The sequence below is a fragment of the Sciurus carolinensis genome, chromosome 9, assembly GCF_902686445.1.
Source record: "Sciurus carolinensis chromosome 9, mSciCar1.2, whole genome shotgun sequence".
NCBI classification, from domain to species: Eukaryota; Metazoa; Chordata; class Mammalia; order Rodentia; family Sciuridae; genus Sciurus; species Sciurus carolinensis.
The window spans coordinates 41,342,667-41,359,014 of NC_062221.1; the positions used below are offsets into that span (position 1 = coordinate 41,342,667).

At 40.9% G+C, this 16,348-nt stretch overlaps 1 protein-coding gene and 1 pseudogene across 1 annotated transcript in view; one reads left to right on the forward strand and one right to left on the reverse strand.

The window, feature by feature from the left end:
• The window catches only part of Slc7a14 (solute carrier family 7 member 14), a 102,899-nt gene that overhangs the window by 25,518 nt on the left and 61,033 nt on the right, over nucleotides 1-16,348 (reverse strand). Inside the window, exons 3-4 of the mRNA XM_047563042.1 lie at nucleotides 7,166-7,402; nucleotides 5,017-5,234 (exon numbers count right to left, since the gene is read on the reverse strand). Coding sequence (XP_047418998.1) covers nucleotides 5,017-5,234; nucleotides 7,166-7,402 — 455 coding nt within the window. The remainder of the gene's footprint in view (nucleotides 1-5,016; nucleotides 5,235-7,165; nucleotides 7,403-16,348) is intronic.
• LOC124992763 (proteasome subunit alpha type-6-like) lies at nucleotides 948-1,491 on the forward strand (annotated as a pseudogene).

The following is a 16,348-nucleotide window of genomic DNA, read 5'->3' on the forward strand; positions in this document are numbered from 1 at the left end:
TTCCCCACACAGGCTTGCTGCAGACCATTTTCCTGGGAGCTATTTGTACTGGTGGAGTATCTTACATGGTGAAAGAAAAACCATCAGATAGCATCAGAACAAATAACATAAAGGGAACACACATCCAACAATTTTCAGGGGCTGAGGAATTGCAGATGGAAGCCGGGGTTCAGCTGAGGGCTGGAGTTACTTGATATAGGGGAAAACGTTTGTTGTTCTTAAACTCTTCAAGACCCAAGAAGCATTTGACCCAGACCTGTAAGTTAGTAAACCATTCCTTAAGTTATTTTCTTTGGAAGGAAGAAGTTGGAGCAGGGGAACGAGGACTGGTTGTTCCTTAACCCTTACAAAGTTCTTGAGAATTGTGTTTAATGTCATGTCATGGTATCCTTACGAATGATCGCCCACAAGATGGTGTCCCCCAGTCCATCCTATCCAAAGTGGATTGGAACCCTGCATTAATCTCCCAGTCAGCAGTAAGGGTCAGGATTTCCCTAAGGAGTGAAGAGTTCATGCAGCTGCCAAGCAGGGAACACACTTTTGTTGACATTTGTTAGGTGAGAATGGGAAATGTGCTTATTACCTTGGTGGATGATATGCTCATAAGAGGAGGACTTCAAAAATAGGATTTAGGAAGGGTTTGTAGGCCTGGTGCTGGAGCCATGGGGCCCCAAGACTGTGTTTGAAGTAGTGGGTGCACCAACACGTCCCGTGCTTCCAGCACTGGTTTGGATTTCCACATTACCATTTTTTTTGCCCGAGGGCAGGCTTTACCAAGTAGAATATACTTTTAAGGCTATAAACCAGGGTGGTCTTACATCAGCAGCTGTCAGAGGGAAGGACTGGGCAGTAAATGTCACACAGAAGAAAGTAAGTACCTGACAAATTATTGGATTCCAGCACAGTGACTCACTTATTCAAGATAACTGAAAACATTGGCTGTGTGATGAATGACAGCTGACAGCAGATCCCAGGTACAAAGGGCACGCTATGAGGCAGCTAATTGGAAATACGAGTGTGGCTATGAGACTCCTGTGGACATGCTGTGTAAAAGAACTGCTGATCTTTCTCAGGTCTACACACAGAATGCTGAAATGAGGCCACTTGGTGGTTGTATGATTCTAGTTGGTACAGATGAAGAACAAGGCCCTCGGGTGTACAGGTGTGATCCTGCAGGTTACTACTGTGGGTGTAAAGCCACTGCAGCAAGAGTTAAACTGAGTCAAAAGCTTCCTTGAGGAAAAGTGAAGAAGAAATTTGTTGGATGTTTGAACAGACAGTAGAAACTACAATTACATGTTTGTCTTCTGTTCTATCAATTGATTTAAAACCTTCGGAAATAGAAGTTGAGTAGTTACAGTTGAAAATTCAAAGTTCAGGATTCTTACAGAAGCAGAGATTGATGTTCACCTGGTTGCTCTAGCAGAGAGAGATTGGACATTGTCATTAATTTACCAAATTCATGATGCCACTTGCCTGTGTGTTTGGTAACAACAGACCAACATTATGGAGGCCCTGGATTGATAAAGGAACCTCTCCCATTCCTACTACGGAAGTGGTTAGGACTCTGTATAAATAAAAACAGTGCTTTGGGGGAGAAAAATAGGATTTAAATTTACAGTGGCCTTGCTGGACTAGAAAAGTGACCTGAAACCAAAGTTGAGAAAGAATAGGGCCAGGCCTGCTTACTAGGGAGGAAATGTACTATGTAGAAATCCAAGGCCAGGCAGAGAGCAGAGACGATGAATCAGCAATGTCCTCACACTGGGCTGGGCCTTGCGCTCAGATGATAACTTTTAGTCACAGTCATTAGGACATACATTTGAGTTCCCTTCAGGGATAATGGATTTGCACTGAAAATCCAAAATCCTAGCCAAGCTTTTTTGGTGATATTGACAAGTCTACTGAAGGTAGTAGGTGTGTGTTGGAGGAGGCGGTGAACCAAGGTGCAAAAAAAGATAATGGGTCTCATGGGTCCAAACTGGGGGCCTGTAGGGTAGTAAATATGGGCGTTGACTTATTCATGGTGGGATTGAATTTTTCTTTTTTACTTACAGTCCATATCTGTGATCCTAAATTTTGAAACCAGTTATTTTGGTATAAAAGCAGAGATGCTTATACTTATTTTTATAGGGCTCTTGTGAAGATTAAATGAAAAGTATATATGAAAGAGTTTACCACACAGAAAACGGTAAACGGTAGGAAAATCAGACTTCTTTTCTGTTATGCCTAAATTCTGATCATCCCGTGTTACAGAAGCTGGTGAGAACCTTGGGATGTGTAAATGAGGGACCCCTAAGGCTGATTTGATTACTCCCTCCTTGACAAGGTGGTCCTTATTGGAGGAGGGCTGTGGAGCCCCTGAGAAGGGAAGAAGGGACCTCAAAAGAGAATCAAGACCCCAGAACAAAGCACTAGGGGAAAGAAAAGGATATAAGCCTTGTTTAATCTTCTTTATGAATGTGGAAAGAGCTTTTTCACAGAGAATATGAACTCTTTCTACTTTATATGGGGCCTGTGCCATGCAGGTGAGCCATTTGAAGGACTCTGGCAAGAAAAGAGCCAGATAATCTTTTAAGTCCCTTCCAGCTCCAAGTTTAAAAGTGAGAGTTTAAAAGAAATACATGCCAGATGAGTTACCTTATTATTTTATTGTTTTTTAAGAAGGCTTAGAGTAAGGTACTGGATACAGTAGAAAGAGCTTGGGAGTCATGCAGACTTGGATAGAAACTTTAGTCCTGGCACTGACTGGCTAAGTGAGATCAGCTAGGTTACCCAGTTCTCAGCACCCTGCATTCTCCACTTTTAAGTTGGGGCTAACATCACCTGCTTTGAAGTATTATTATAAGAGTGAGATAATATTCAAAAGTGTGATGCCAAGTATCCAACAGATAGTCAGTAAATGTCAGCTCTTTCCTCTCATGACCATAACTATTTGTAACTATAAAAACAGCTAAGATTCTGTTCTTTTTTGAAAGCATTTGTTGCAATTTGTTTTCCACTGATATGAAGAGAAAACCAGGAAGCACAAAGGTTCACTGATGCCCAAAGCCTTATAGTAAATCCATGACCCAATAATTTCTTATATTTTTAAGAAAATGGTGAAAGCATTTTCATGCACTATAAGAAAAATGCAATTGAATTCCAGGAAAGCAGTCTCTTTTCATTCTTATAATCTGTTGTTTCTCTTATGTGATAGAAAGGGAACAATTTGTATCATAAGAAAATAAAGATGTGGATATCCAGAATGGGGTCATCAGTGTTTCTTGTTCTCTTCTTCTGGTTTTAACCAGTTTTAGTATTTATTCATTTCAGAAGGGAGCAATGAACCTTGAGGTTCTGTGGAATTCTTATAGATAAGCGGGAAGCTAGAAATTTTGACTTAAATTGCTCCCTTGCTTATTTCTCTGTATTGAACAGCATGGCACAGTTCAGAATAAACAGCAGTTATTTTGAATGTTCTCCAAGAGTGATTTTTGATCCCTGGACATCTTGGAGGGAAACCAGTTTAAGCAAAAGTTACACAAGCAAAGCCTGTAGAATCCTGGACTTATATTCTGACCCCAGAACTAGGCAGACTTGTCTCTTTTGGTCTCTGATTATTCATTCTTTTGTTAGATGAGGGGATAGGACCAGGGGACCTCTAAGAATCCTGCCAGCTGAAAATTCCCTAGGGGATTTATGTTCTACCATTAAAAAAAAAAAAAAAAAGCCTTGTGAATTTTACCAATAAATCCCCAAATGAGCATTTTTAGTCATACTGGAGAAAGAAACCAGACACAACTTAGAATCACCTGTCATTGTAAAGAATTTGCCACTCTGACCTTCCCATTTGGGTTTAACATAAACCACACCACCATCCATGGGGATGAGACCTGAAAATGTCCTTTGGTCCAGCCTGCTCTCTTGCTGACCCCCTGACAACACTAGGTAGACTTCTCTGCTATGAACCATGTCTCTGAAATGGAATTTACAATGAACCCTCCATTGAGCAACCTCAACTGCCCTCAGACCCTTATTGAGTCAAATGTTGGGACTGGATGAAAAACTGTCCTTTGCCTAGTTTTATACCCAGGCAAAACTCATCCTTCCCCTATGCATCCACTCTCCCTGGCTTCCTTTACTGCCTTGTCTATTTATGTATGTGCCTGTTTGTTTTAGTAGACTGTAGCAGACTTCTACAGAACTGAGCGGTTCTTGTACAGACTTTGGAGTCCACAGTCCTTGCTTTGGGTCCTGATTCTGCCACTTACTTAAAAAGCAAGTCCTTTGATCTTTCCAAGTGTGTTTTCTTTTTCTTTTTTAAAAAATGTGTATCTTAAAAAAATTATTTTTAGTTGTTGATGGACCTTTATTTTATTTATTTATATGTGATGCTGAGACTTGAACCCAGTGCCTCATACATGCTAAGCAAGTGCTCTACCACTGAGCCACAGCCCTAGCCCTCCAAGTGTGATTTCTTTGACCTGAATGTAAATATTTTCCTCTTAAGATTATTGGGATGAAGCCAGGCACAGTGGCACATTCCTGTAATCCCAGAAACTTGGGAGGTTGAGGCAGGAGGATCTTGAGTTCAAAGCCAGCCTCAGTAAAAGTGAGGTGCTAAGCAACTCAGTGAGACCCTGTCTCTAAATAAAATACAAAATAGGGCTGGGGGTATGGCTCAGTGGTTGAGTGCCCCTGAATTCATCCCTAGTACCCTAGCCCCAAAAAAGATTATTGGGATCATGAAATACCACATGCAGAGTACTTTGCACCACATTCAGCATATTGCGGGTGATCACATGGAGTCATTATTATTATTTGTATAAAATAGGATCACAACAGATGTTTGTGAAACAAGTACATTAAAAAGAGTCATTTCTTCAGAACATTCCAGTTAAATTCAGATTACAGTGACAAGGAGGTTGCCCTGAGGATCATGGGACAGAGCAGCATTTTCTTAAAAATATGTCTTAAGACTGCTCTCAGGGTGGAAGACAGAGAGCATATACCAGGCTTTTGGAATGAACTCACCCCTGACCAGCCGTGGGGCAAGAACTGGCCCTCTGCCCAGTACTTTCCGTTGATGAAGAAGAGGCCTGCGATCATGATGAATACCCATACTGCCAGGTTCAGCACATTGAGGACGTTGTTGAAGCCCACGGAATTCTTCACCCCCAGAGCAACAATAACGGTCACGATGACAGCAATCACCAGAGCCAGAAGGTCTGGGTATGATTCTTCACCTTTCCCTAGAGCAGAGGGACAGGGTTTAGTATTGTCCAGAGGGAAGAAAGGGCCATGCCAACTCCCAATCCATCCCATGACCCTGCACTTAGTTCTGCCTCTTGGAGTGATGGTCACTGTGTCAGGAGGAGAAGGAACTCTCTGTGTATGTGTGTGTGTGTGTGTGTGTGTGTGTGTGTGTGTGTGTGTAAACATGCCTCTACTGTGGTCCACAAGCAAATATGTATCTATCAGGTAAGATGACCTGATATCCTGGACCCAAAGTTGGGATGTGTGATGTGGCAATTATGAAGTGTGTATGGATCATGGCATAGAATATTTGAAATTGGGACAGTCCTTGAACATTTGGGATGTATCTAGAGGTCTAATGTGTTCTGAAAATGGTTTTATCTTCATGATGGTTCATTTTCTAGTCTGTAAAATTTCCATTACATTCCAAAAATCTCCTATTAGCGAATTTAAAAATGTGTGTCTCTGAAAACCATTTTAAGAGGGATTTTCTTTCCATTTGTGGGGTTGTGGTTGCAGAGAGAAAATGACCAGCAAACAGGCCCTGCCTGCTTGGCCTTGCCCATTGGCCAGTGAACTCCTGCCCTCTATAGAGTAGAAAAGGCACTGCTGCCACAGCCAGGGGTCCTGAATTTCAGCTGTGCTTTTGCCAGTAGCCAGTGGTGTGGCCTTGGGTGTGTTGCTTTGTCGTGCTGGACCTCATCTGTAAAATTAGGAGATGGGTGACTGAATTTTGGGCCATTTCAGTCCTAAATTTTCTGAGATCAGTGTACACACAGGCACAGTCTGCATACATTTTATCTTGTCATGGTATCTTGGTGCTCAGCATTTTTGTCAGTTTTTCTGAGCTAGAGACACTGAATTTAAATGACTTGTCACAGCCACAGACTCATTCCTTGGGAGTTTGGAGGCAAGACTGCAGGGCTTCCTTACAGGTTAGCTTTCCATGAATTTGAAAGGATGGGAAGTGAATGGCAGGTGACAGATGTAGCCTGAGGTCTTGTGGTATGTTAGGTGTTTAGCTGTCATTACCTGTGACAGCTCTATTACCCTTCCTTGACCTTTGCTAGTCTGGAATCCATTTAAATGTATTTTTATTTGAAAATGAACACATTTATTTATGAAAATTTGAAAAAAATATTCTGATGAAGCTATCAGAGAAATTCCTTCCAATTCTTTTTCCTGAGTTTGTTTTGTTTTTGTATAGTTTTTGACATGGTACATGTATGGAACTGTTTGTATCCCTTGGTTTATGACATGTTAAAATATATTTCATGTTATTACCATAGGCCTCCTTAATCATTCTTTCAATTGTTATGTGCATAATATGCATAATTTACTTAACTTGCTCCATCGAAGGATATTCAGGCTCTTTCTAATTTTCGGTTATTATAGGTTTAGCTTCCCTATTCCAAAGTTCTCAAATCTTAAGTGCTCCAGAATCTGAAAATTTTTGGGTCCTGACATGATGCCATGGTATGAAAAATCATACCATGAAGCTTTGTTTCATTTATGAATATATTACAAATATTTAATAAAATTATTTTCAGGTTTATTTATATAAGGCATATATGAAACATAAATGAATTTTGTGCTTAGTCTTGGGTCCTGTCTCCAAGATATCTCATTAAGTATAGACAAATATTCCCAAGTCTGAAAAAATCCATAATTCAAAAAACTTCTGGTCTCAAGCATTTCAGATAAGAGATGCTCAACCTTTTAAAATACGGCTGTGGAGAGCATCTTTTGGTATAAAGTGTTCGTGGAAGTTAGAAAAATTTTCTTAGTATGAAAAATTACTTTGCAAAACCCCAAAGAAGCATGTGAGGTTCTTGATACATTTTGCCAAATTGCAGTCTGAGAGAGGAATCCACTTATTTGGCTCAGCCAGTTTGCATGTAGGGGAAAGAGGTGACAGCATTCTCACCCAGCCCATTGAGGGTTCCCACGCTGTTCACCATCCAGCGGCTGATGGTGTGGTTTGCCAGTGAGTCAAACATGCTGCTCAGAGCACTGGCACCAGCTGCAGTGCCAATCAGGTACTCCAGGATCAGGTTCCAGCCAATGAAAAATGCCACAAATTCGCCAACAGTGACATAGCTGTAGGTGTAGGCGGAGCCTGTGGTCTTGGGGACTCGGACTCCAAATTCTGCATAGCACACACCTGCAAGGGACAAACACACACAGATGGTAGACCTCAGGAGTGAACTCACCTCTTGGTGGCTAACAATCTTGGGTGGAAAACATTGGGGATCTCTGGAATCTTAGAACAAATACACAAAATTTGTGTCATGTGTCACCTAATGATGGGGTACTTTCTGAGAAATGTGTTAGGTGATCTTATGTGAACATCATAGAGCTTATTTTCATAAATGTAGATGGTATAAGCTACTACATACTGAGTTATATGGCATTTCCAAGTATATGTCTGTCTATCTCTATCTCTATATCTATATCTATATCTATATCTGGATCTATATATCTATATAGATATATAGATATATAGGGGAAACAGCGTGGATGGTGAACAGCGTGGGAACCCTCAATGGGCTGGGTGAGAATGCTGTCACCTCTTTCCCCTACATATCTATATATCTATATAGATATATATAAACAAATAGTTTGTTTAGAAGAGAAAATGATATGATCAAGAGGTGCAGTAAATATCACATGCATGAGGCTATTGCTAGTGTAACACAGCCTACTGTTTAATGGTAAACACTTTTTATAAGTAGGAGTACAGTCTAAAACACTGACAAACAATATGGAATATTAAAAACGTAAACCAGTGACATAGTCATTTCTTTTTATTATGAAGTATCATGTGCAGTTCATTATCATATGTACTATACATTTATATGCCTGGCAATGCAATAGGTTTGTTTACACCAGTATCCCCACAAACACATGAATAAATGTGTTGTGCTACAGATATTGCAACATTAGGACAGCTATCCTGTCTTTGGTTGATATGAAATATTCAGCTCCATTATAATCTTCTGGGATCCCACTCATATATGTGCCCTATCATTCACCAAAACATCACTATGGGCACATGGCTGTACATGAATCAATTCTATGCTAATTCTAACCAATTCCAATCTCATTTCCCAAACACTTTTTGACTGGAATGCCTGGGAAGGCAAACAAAACTAATTCTACTGCCGTATTGAAAACTGATCTTTATTTAGAGAAATTCCCCTTTATTGTGTGTTGTTTCTCTTGTGTTCCTTAGGTGGCAAAAATTCTGAGTTTACCTGGGCTTAATTCAGTGTGACCCCACCAATGGCCACCAGGGTTATATTATGCAATAACATTCTTCTCATTCAGTTTTTACATGTTATAGAAGATGTTCCTCATTTGAGAGTGAGGCTTTAAGCAATCTGTGAAAATGCTTTGCTCTATCAAGGGGGTAAATAAAAATGTGAATATAGTTATTAACAAGGAAAGTTAGCACATGCAGATGATGATTTAACAAACACCTTTAGAGTGCTTGACAGAATGTTAAGTGCTAGGAATAAGAAAAACAAATGCCACATACCCCTACGTTCAGGGGAAGATATGCCAGAAAATCAGTGCACATGGTAGGCTGTATATACTTAACAACGTGGAAATGCACAAGAAAAATGAGAGCAGAGATGTGAGACATGTACTCAGCTGTTTGAAGTCTATGGGGGAATTTATTGGCTAGAGAAGGTGGAACAAGAGATAAAGACATGGCAGAGGGAGACAGTATGAAGTACTTGGGTGGAGGAGAGTGTGCAAGCGGGTATTAGGAGATGAGACTACAGAGAAGCCAAGGACAAATATTTTCCAAAGTAGGTTCTGGGCCCACTTCCGACAGAATCATCCACTGAATCCTAATTCTAGGGGAAATCTTCATTTTAATAAGCACCCCAGTCATGCATTTTGCTCACTTATATTTGAAAAATATTGGAACATTGCTTTATTCTTTGATGTGATTAGAGATCAAATTAGAAAAAGACTGAGAATACCCCAAACGTGTGGGAGCTGGCAACTTCTTTTAGCTGGCTGAGAATTCTGGGTGTGGGGCCTGTTTGAGGACAGACATAGGACAGCCTGGAGGAAACACACCAGGGGTGGGATGTAGGCAGATGTAAGTGGAATTCAACCTTTACCTTCAGTCCCAATTGTGTTAAGGGCCAACCCTGAGGTTCTCTCATCACAAACCAGGGAACAATAGTTCACTCTTGTGAATAAAGAGAGCAGGTTTCTTCTCCTTTTGAAGGGGTGAAATCAATGCGAGGAAGTGAAAACAGAGATGTCAAAAGCAAAGACACAATACATGATTCAATGTGATGTAATCTCTCTTCCTTCCCCTCAGTTGCTTCAGTCGTGAAGATGTCCCTATGGAAGAAATGCTGCACCTGTTAGGCTGGGCTCCTGTCTCAGGGCCACCCCTTTAGATTCAGTTTCCTTCTTTGTAAAAGAAAATTATTATGCAAGATGCAATCTTAGAGTGAGTCTAGAATTAAAAGGGTCTCCTAACTCAGACACTCTAGGGTTTGATTATATTGAATCTTGCTGCTTTCGCTGCAAAATATGCTGAGCCTCGCTTAACTCTTCTGTTTTTAAGTTAACTCTTTTATATCAGTTACTAAATTGTCCTGTATTATGCAGATGCTCTTGGGGATCATGATGCCCACATTAAAAGGCTCAGGTTGCTATTTAGTTTTAGTTTCTATGTCAGCCCTCCTCTCCCAACTTTGAAAAATAGCTTTCCATCTCCTTTCTTGATGTCAGATTGTCAATTGTTACTTCTTGTTGCTTACCTGGAGCAGTCAGACCACCTCTTTTCTAAATTGCTGCTTTCAACACAGGATGTTTAAATTGTTAGAGCGAGTCTAGAATTAAGAGGAAATGGTCTCTGAAGAAAGGCCTGAAGAACTCTGTCATGAGGAGAGTAGAGAGTATGCATTAAGTATGAGGACCTGATGATATTTTCTTGGAAGCCTAGAGACTTTGTGTTTGCTTCTGAGTTCTTGGGCATTGAGTTTGCACATACAGATTGTGTGGCTCTACCAGTTCTGTGTGAGGAAGTGATTAGGAAGCAACTAATTTCTCCTTTTGGTATAAGAGCCATAGCTTTATCCAATAATCTCTATATACTATGAGTTTATTCTCGCTATCCATTTGTACCCCCTATAGATATACAAGGTTCATAAATAGAATTTTTTCCAAGTGATACTTTGAAACAGGTGTCGATTTGACCGCAAATTTAATTTGGAGAGCCAGTGAGGATTGCGGAGTTTGTGCAATCAAATATTCCCTCCATAATATTTGATCTGCCAAGTTAAAAGTAAAAATACCCAATTCGCCATTAAAAACCAACTTGTCAAGGGTAATTTAGTGAAAAGCCAAATCTTCCATAGGTCTTGGGAAGGGACCAGTCCCTTGCTGTCTTCAGTCAGAAGAGGACCCAACTGTGCATGGTGTAAGGAGGCTTTGGAATCTCAGTCATTCATTTCCCAACGTCCTGCTGGGATCCTGATGACCGTAACATGGGGAGAGCAGGGAGAAGATCAATCAACTAATAACCAAAGAAGACAACTTGTTCCAAGAAATCCTTTTGGACACATCGTAAAGGATCTTTTAGTGTTTTCAGATCCTTCTGATTTGTTTGTATGCAGGAATCCAGGCTTTCAGCGGGTGGGCACTGGAGATTATCTAACTGGGCATTGAAACTTAATGGTGCAGTGAATGTTTACAAATATCCTGGAAATTACTGAAAATTTTTGTCAGTCATTCAACTATTTAAAAATATCTGATATACAAGAGATACGTTCAAGGGTATCTTTCTAATTTCAATAAAAAATAAGAACTATGGAAAAGGAAACCTGGTTTTCATCTTATTTTATCTAGTAACTGTAGATTTGGTTTCTTACCCTCATGCGGGTAAAATGAAGTGGCCAACCAGATAAACTTTAGTGCATCATTCTCAGATTTCACAACTAGAGTCAATTCTTAATCACCTGGGTCAATGGGGGAACCCTCTGGAAAATACTATGAAGCTGCGGTTATCAACAAAGACAAGACTTTCTGTTAGGGGTTTTTTGGAAGTCTGAGTGTGCATTTATGATTCTCATAATGATTGTGATCACTTGTGACATTAAATAGGCAGGGGCTTGGGTTGCTAGACATTCTGCAAAGGAGGGATCGTTCCAGAGCATGAAGCACTGTCTTGCATCTTATATGACTTCTGAGGTCCCAATGGATATTCATTTAAGTACAAATCTGTTTACAGTTTCTGAACCTGAATTTATCTCCAATTTATGTGTGAACACAAATAATACTTTTTTGCATGACTTTATATATGCTTTCTAGGACTGTAACAACTGGGTAAACTGAGGGACAGCTGGAATTTGTTTTGTTTGAATTTACCAAGAGTTGGTCATCATTTTGGAAAACCTCACTATCAATACAATAGAAACATCACTCACAGTTTCTGAGCATCACATATACACCTTAGTGCGTGTGCATTTGTGACAAATGTATTCTTAGTGGTTCTATAGGTGACTATGAGCCTCTGACAGCTGCATTATATCTGCTAATGTGCTCGTGTTCCAACATTCACACGGTGAAATAAATATTGTGTTTATTAGAAATGTGCTTATCTTTTATGCTCAGGGAAGATGATTTTTTAAAAAATTAAGTGTGGAGGAATGTAATATTATCTCTAGTTTTCATTCCAGAATACTAAGGGAAACCTTACAAAGTGTTTATTACCAAAAGCCGTTTTGGGTGTACTAGGAGAATGGAATCCTATTCTAACTCCATCTACGCTATTCTTTAGCGTATAAAAAATCTTTACTTAATTTGGGAATTCACTAAAAATATTCTTGTCCAGGAGTTATCTTCCTAATCATATGTGCCTTATGTTATTATCCAAGTGATTTCACTTTTCTTGGTTATCCATCAAATGACTGGAGAAGAAGAGGCATATTGATTCCACAAGAGGATCACCTTGTAGTTGGAGAAAATCAATATAGAATACAATGTCGGGGTGCAGGTGGCTGTCAGGAAGTGACTGTAAGTTGTAAAACACATGCTGGAAATTTTCTCATTAGAATTGTTCAGAGCTGGGAACTGCAGGGCCTTGAGAAATCTGAAGCCTTCACTTCAACAGGCCTGGTGGGGAGGGAGTGATTCCTCACAGCTGCAACTTCAACACCCTTTTCCATTACCTTTCCTTTAAGAATATTATAAACAGATCCCTATTTACATTTTGTCATATCCCTGCTGTTCAGTTTTATTTCTATATCCAGAACTATTTGTGGGTTAATTGACGAGTTGCCAGCCTAAAAGCTGTTAAACTAAGGACTTTACACATTTAAAAGAGGGTTGGGATAAGATATAAGGAGGCTCTTTATTTGAAAAAGTTTCCACTAATCCCCTCTTTTGTATCCCAAGTGATGTGTGATGTAGGGTTCAGAAAAATATTATCTTTTCAGTGTGAAGTTCTTTCCAAGTCAAAGTCTTAGGTTCTACCATATGTAGGACAAAAGAATCGGCTTGATGTTCATTTTTCCCAGAGAGTCTGTGTATGATGTTGAACTTCCGAATTGGGTCTCATACAGTGCTGCCCAATAGCAAACATGAGTCCATGTGCCTGCCTGCTCTCACCCTGCATCTCATCACATCACTTACAGCCTGCTCTGGTTCTTTATCACCCCCTTGGAACCAGGGGCAAAGATTCTCCATTGTCAGAGTGGGTGAAGGAAAATGACCCCGCTGGGAGTAGGCAGAGGGTGGAGAAGAGTCGACTTCTCCCCTTAAGCATTTTATTTGTCTCCACATCCCACCAAAGAAAGCAATGAGATAAATAAGTACTTCCAAATAGGTGTACTTGCACCTGGAATGATGAAGTCACACTTGATTGCTAATCCTTCTACACAGAGAGGGATTCCCATTAGCATGTAGCTTAGCTTACTCTGACTAATTCCCTAACCTACTTACCAGCTAACTTAGCAATTTTCTAAATAACTTCTGATTTCCTAATTTGCTTGCTTTATGTGACATGCATTAAGTATATACTAAATCAGGCACTGTAGTGAATGTCAGAGATAACAACCCATAAGTTGACCTTGAAGCATCTATATTCCAATCAGGAAGGAGTTTAATACTAGCTGTTCACATTTGATACTGTAGAGCACTTATGAGGTACCTGGGGACCCAGTGGGGTGAGTGTGGCTCTTAGGGAGCACTTTCTTTGATTGCTGGGGAAGAAGTAAGGTGGGGAAATTGTCTCCCTTGAGAGGTAGGTGCTGAATTCTGAGAATCACCTGTCTTAAGTCCCATGGGACCTGACTAACCTGTCCTCTGGTCCTCTCTCTGATGCTCTTGGTTAGCCAAGAAAATAGTAGTTTTCTTTTCTAAGACAGTGATCCATCAGACTCTCCCTACCTGAGCAGCCTTGGTTACTCCATTGCCTGTCAGGGAAACCCAGGCAATTTTTACAAATGTGTCTGGAAGAAAAGCAATTTGTCTGGGAATGCCTATGTATCTTTGTGTCAAAGAAGGGACTTATGATTACTCTGCCAAATCAAGGCCCAGGTGGACGGTAGCAGCCTGTGTTCAGGGGATGGGTAGCATCGTCCATCAGGGAGGGGGTGACACCATTGGTTATTGAAACTGAAAGGGCTCCAATTAAAGTTGGGGAGGGAACAGAAGGCTCTCAACTCCCCAAACCACAGCACCCATAGATCAATTTATAAACAAGAAGGAAAGAAACTGTCCGTATAGCCAGAGAAATGACTCCCAGAGCAGTTTCAGGAAGTTCACTAGCCGATTAATTCTGTGACTAGCCTATCTGTTCATTCCCTTCTCTGGACCTTCTTCTATGAAAACATTTCAAAGATTATTAGAGGTGCAGTTTCCATAATATGATGAATTCAACTATTATATTTTCTGGTCATGCTATTATTAATTATATTCATTGATGTAATGCTCATGGGACTACAGCCACAGGGCGAGCTATTCCCTGAGCCAATCTTAAGCCCCAGATTGGTCCCCACATGGAAAATGGCAATGGTGATACTTACTGTTTGGTTATTCAAAGGTACATGTAAAGCTCCTAGCATAAGGTAGGTACTCCTATAGTGGGAGATATAGCTATTATTTACAGATGAGGAAAAGAAATTATAGAGAGTCTTAGTTAGCAGTAGCTTCTGGAGTATTCATAAAGGAGCGTGGGCTTTGGATATGGGATAAAGCAGGTTGGAACCATGTATTGTTGACTGATGATTTTAAAGCCCTCGCAATGGCAGAAATATTGGAAATCATCTAGAGCATAGACGAGGTCCCACGTGAACTCAGTGCATCTCTAAAACAGAATCTGGAAAAATTTCTTCTTATGTTTAAAATCTTAAACTTAGAAACTTCTTGTCCTATTCCATGACTTCAATTAGAAATTATGAGGGTGGAGAGAAAGTTCCCATTTTCTTTGAAAATTGCTGCCTCTTGACCAGGTGACTTTGATAACTGAGCTAAAAAGGCTTTGTGCACACAGGAAAAGGAGCGGGAACTGAGGTGGTCACCAGCAATTCTCTCTCACCCAAATACTTTCCCATCGCCCACTCTCAAGGAGCAGGCAGTGCCCATTTCTAATGCGAATGAAGGTGGCACTGACAGAGACAACAGGTCTAAGAAGCTCCTGCGTGGGGACGAGGGCATCATCTGTTTCCTTGAGAACGCGATGTGCAGGGTTAGGGTTGAGTGCTTCCAGGACATGCCTCAGCACTCACACGGACTCCTCGGCCCACTCAAGGAGCATCGAGCTGCTGAGGTTCCACAGAGAGAGGCGTGTTCTCAGCAGGTGCCCTGGGAGGGTGAGGCATAGCACACCTTTCAAGGGCATAGATCCCTCTCTAGGGAGGACCTTCCCAAAGGCATAAGAGACCCCTCATGAGGGGGATGGCTCCTTGACTTTTTCCAAACAGGGCCAGCACATAGGAAGGGGAAGCACAGGGGCTGAGACTCAGGATTTAGGAAACTTGCTGGAGAGACTCTTTTGGGTATAGGGATTTGGTTGCAGCTCTTACTTCCATTTCTCCCTGCTCCTGTGATGTGAACACCTACCACCTTCACCTCCCTCTTCCTCCCCTCCCCTTTATACTCCTTGTCCCTCAGAACTCTGGGAGAGGCTGACCTTCCTCAGGGCATAAGTATTAAATTTATATTTCCAGGCATGAATGTTGCCACTTGCTGGTCTTCAGGACCAGAGGGATGGTGAACGGTGACTGCAATCTCTTCTGTGCACAGGTGACACAGATCAGGTTGCTGTTCTTCCTGAGTCTCACCTACATGGTCCTGACAGATTGCTTCCAACTAGACAGTCCCTGATGAATGAAATGGCAATGGTGGGTTTTTAGCTGAATTTGTATGATGGTACAGTAGGGAATGAAGAGCAACTCCCTGGGCTATGTTGGTGGCTTCTTGAAAGAGGCAGTTCCTCCAAGGAATACATCAAGTGTTCTTGGCTGGATTTATAGTATTCTGCAACATGAATACTCTCAGAATTAAAACATTTTCAGAAATGTTTTGAAAGAGTGTTTATCCCATGGTCGTTGGCAGGCACTTACTTATCTCTCCATACCTGGCACCTATTTCAGTGCATTGAGTTGAGGCTACTTAAAGATCACTTTTTCAGAGAAGGAGAGAGGGAGAAAGAGAGAAAGGGAGAAAAAGAACTTTGCCATGGTGCCCTAATTATTTTCCTTTATAGCACTTATCATGACCAGTAATTATTGTATGAATTTACTCCTGTGTTTTCTGAGGCACAGCCTATTTGTAGAGGGCTGTCCCTGTAGAGAAGAAAATTTCTCTTTGTTAAGAAACTTCAGGGCCCAAAGCATGCTTCTGTGCAAGGTTCACTTGGAGAAAGGTGTGTAGGAGGCAGGCCTCCTGAGTTCTTTACCTAGGGATGGACTTCAGGACTTTAGGATGGGAATTAGGGACTGAGAAAGACTCTAGCCTTGTTGGGTTGGAGACTGGCCAGTTGTGATAATAAGTAGTGATAATAAGAGTCAACATTACTGAACATGTACTATGTACATAGGCCATATTAAGTAATTTACAAATGCAGACTTAA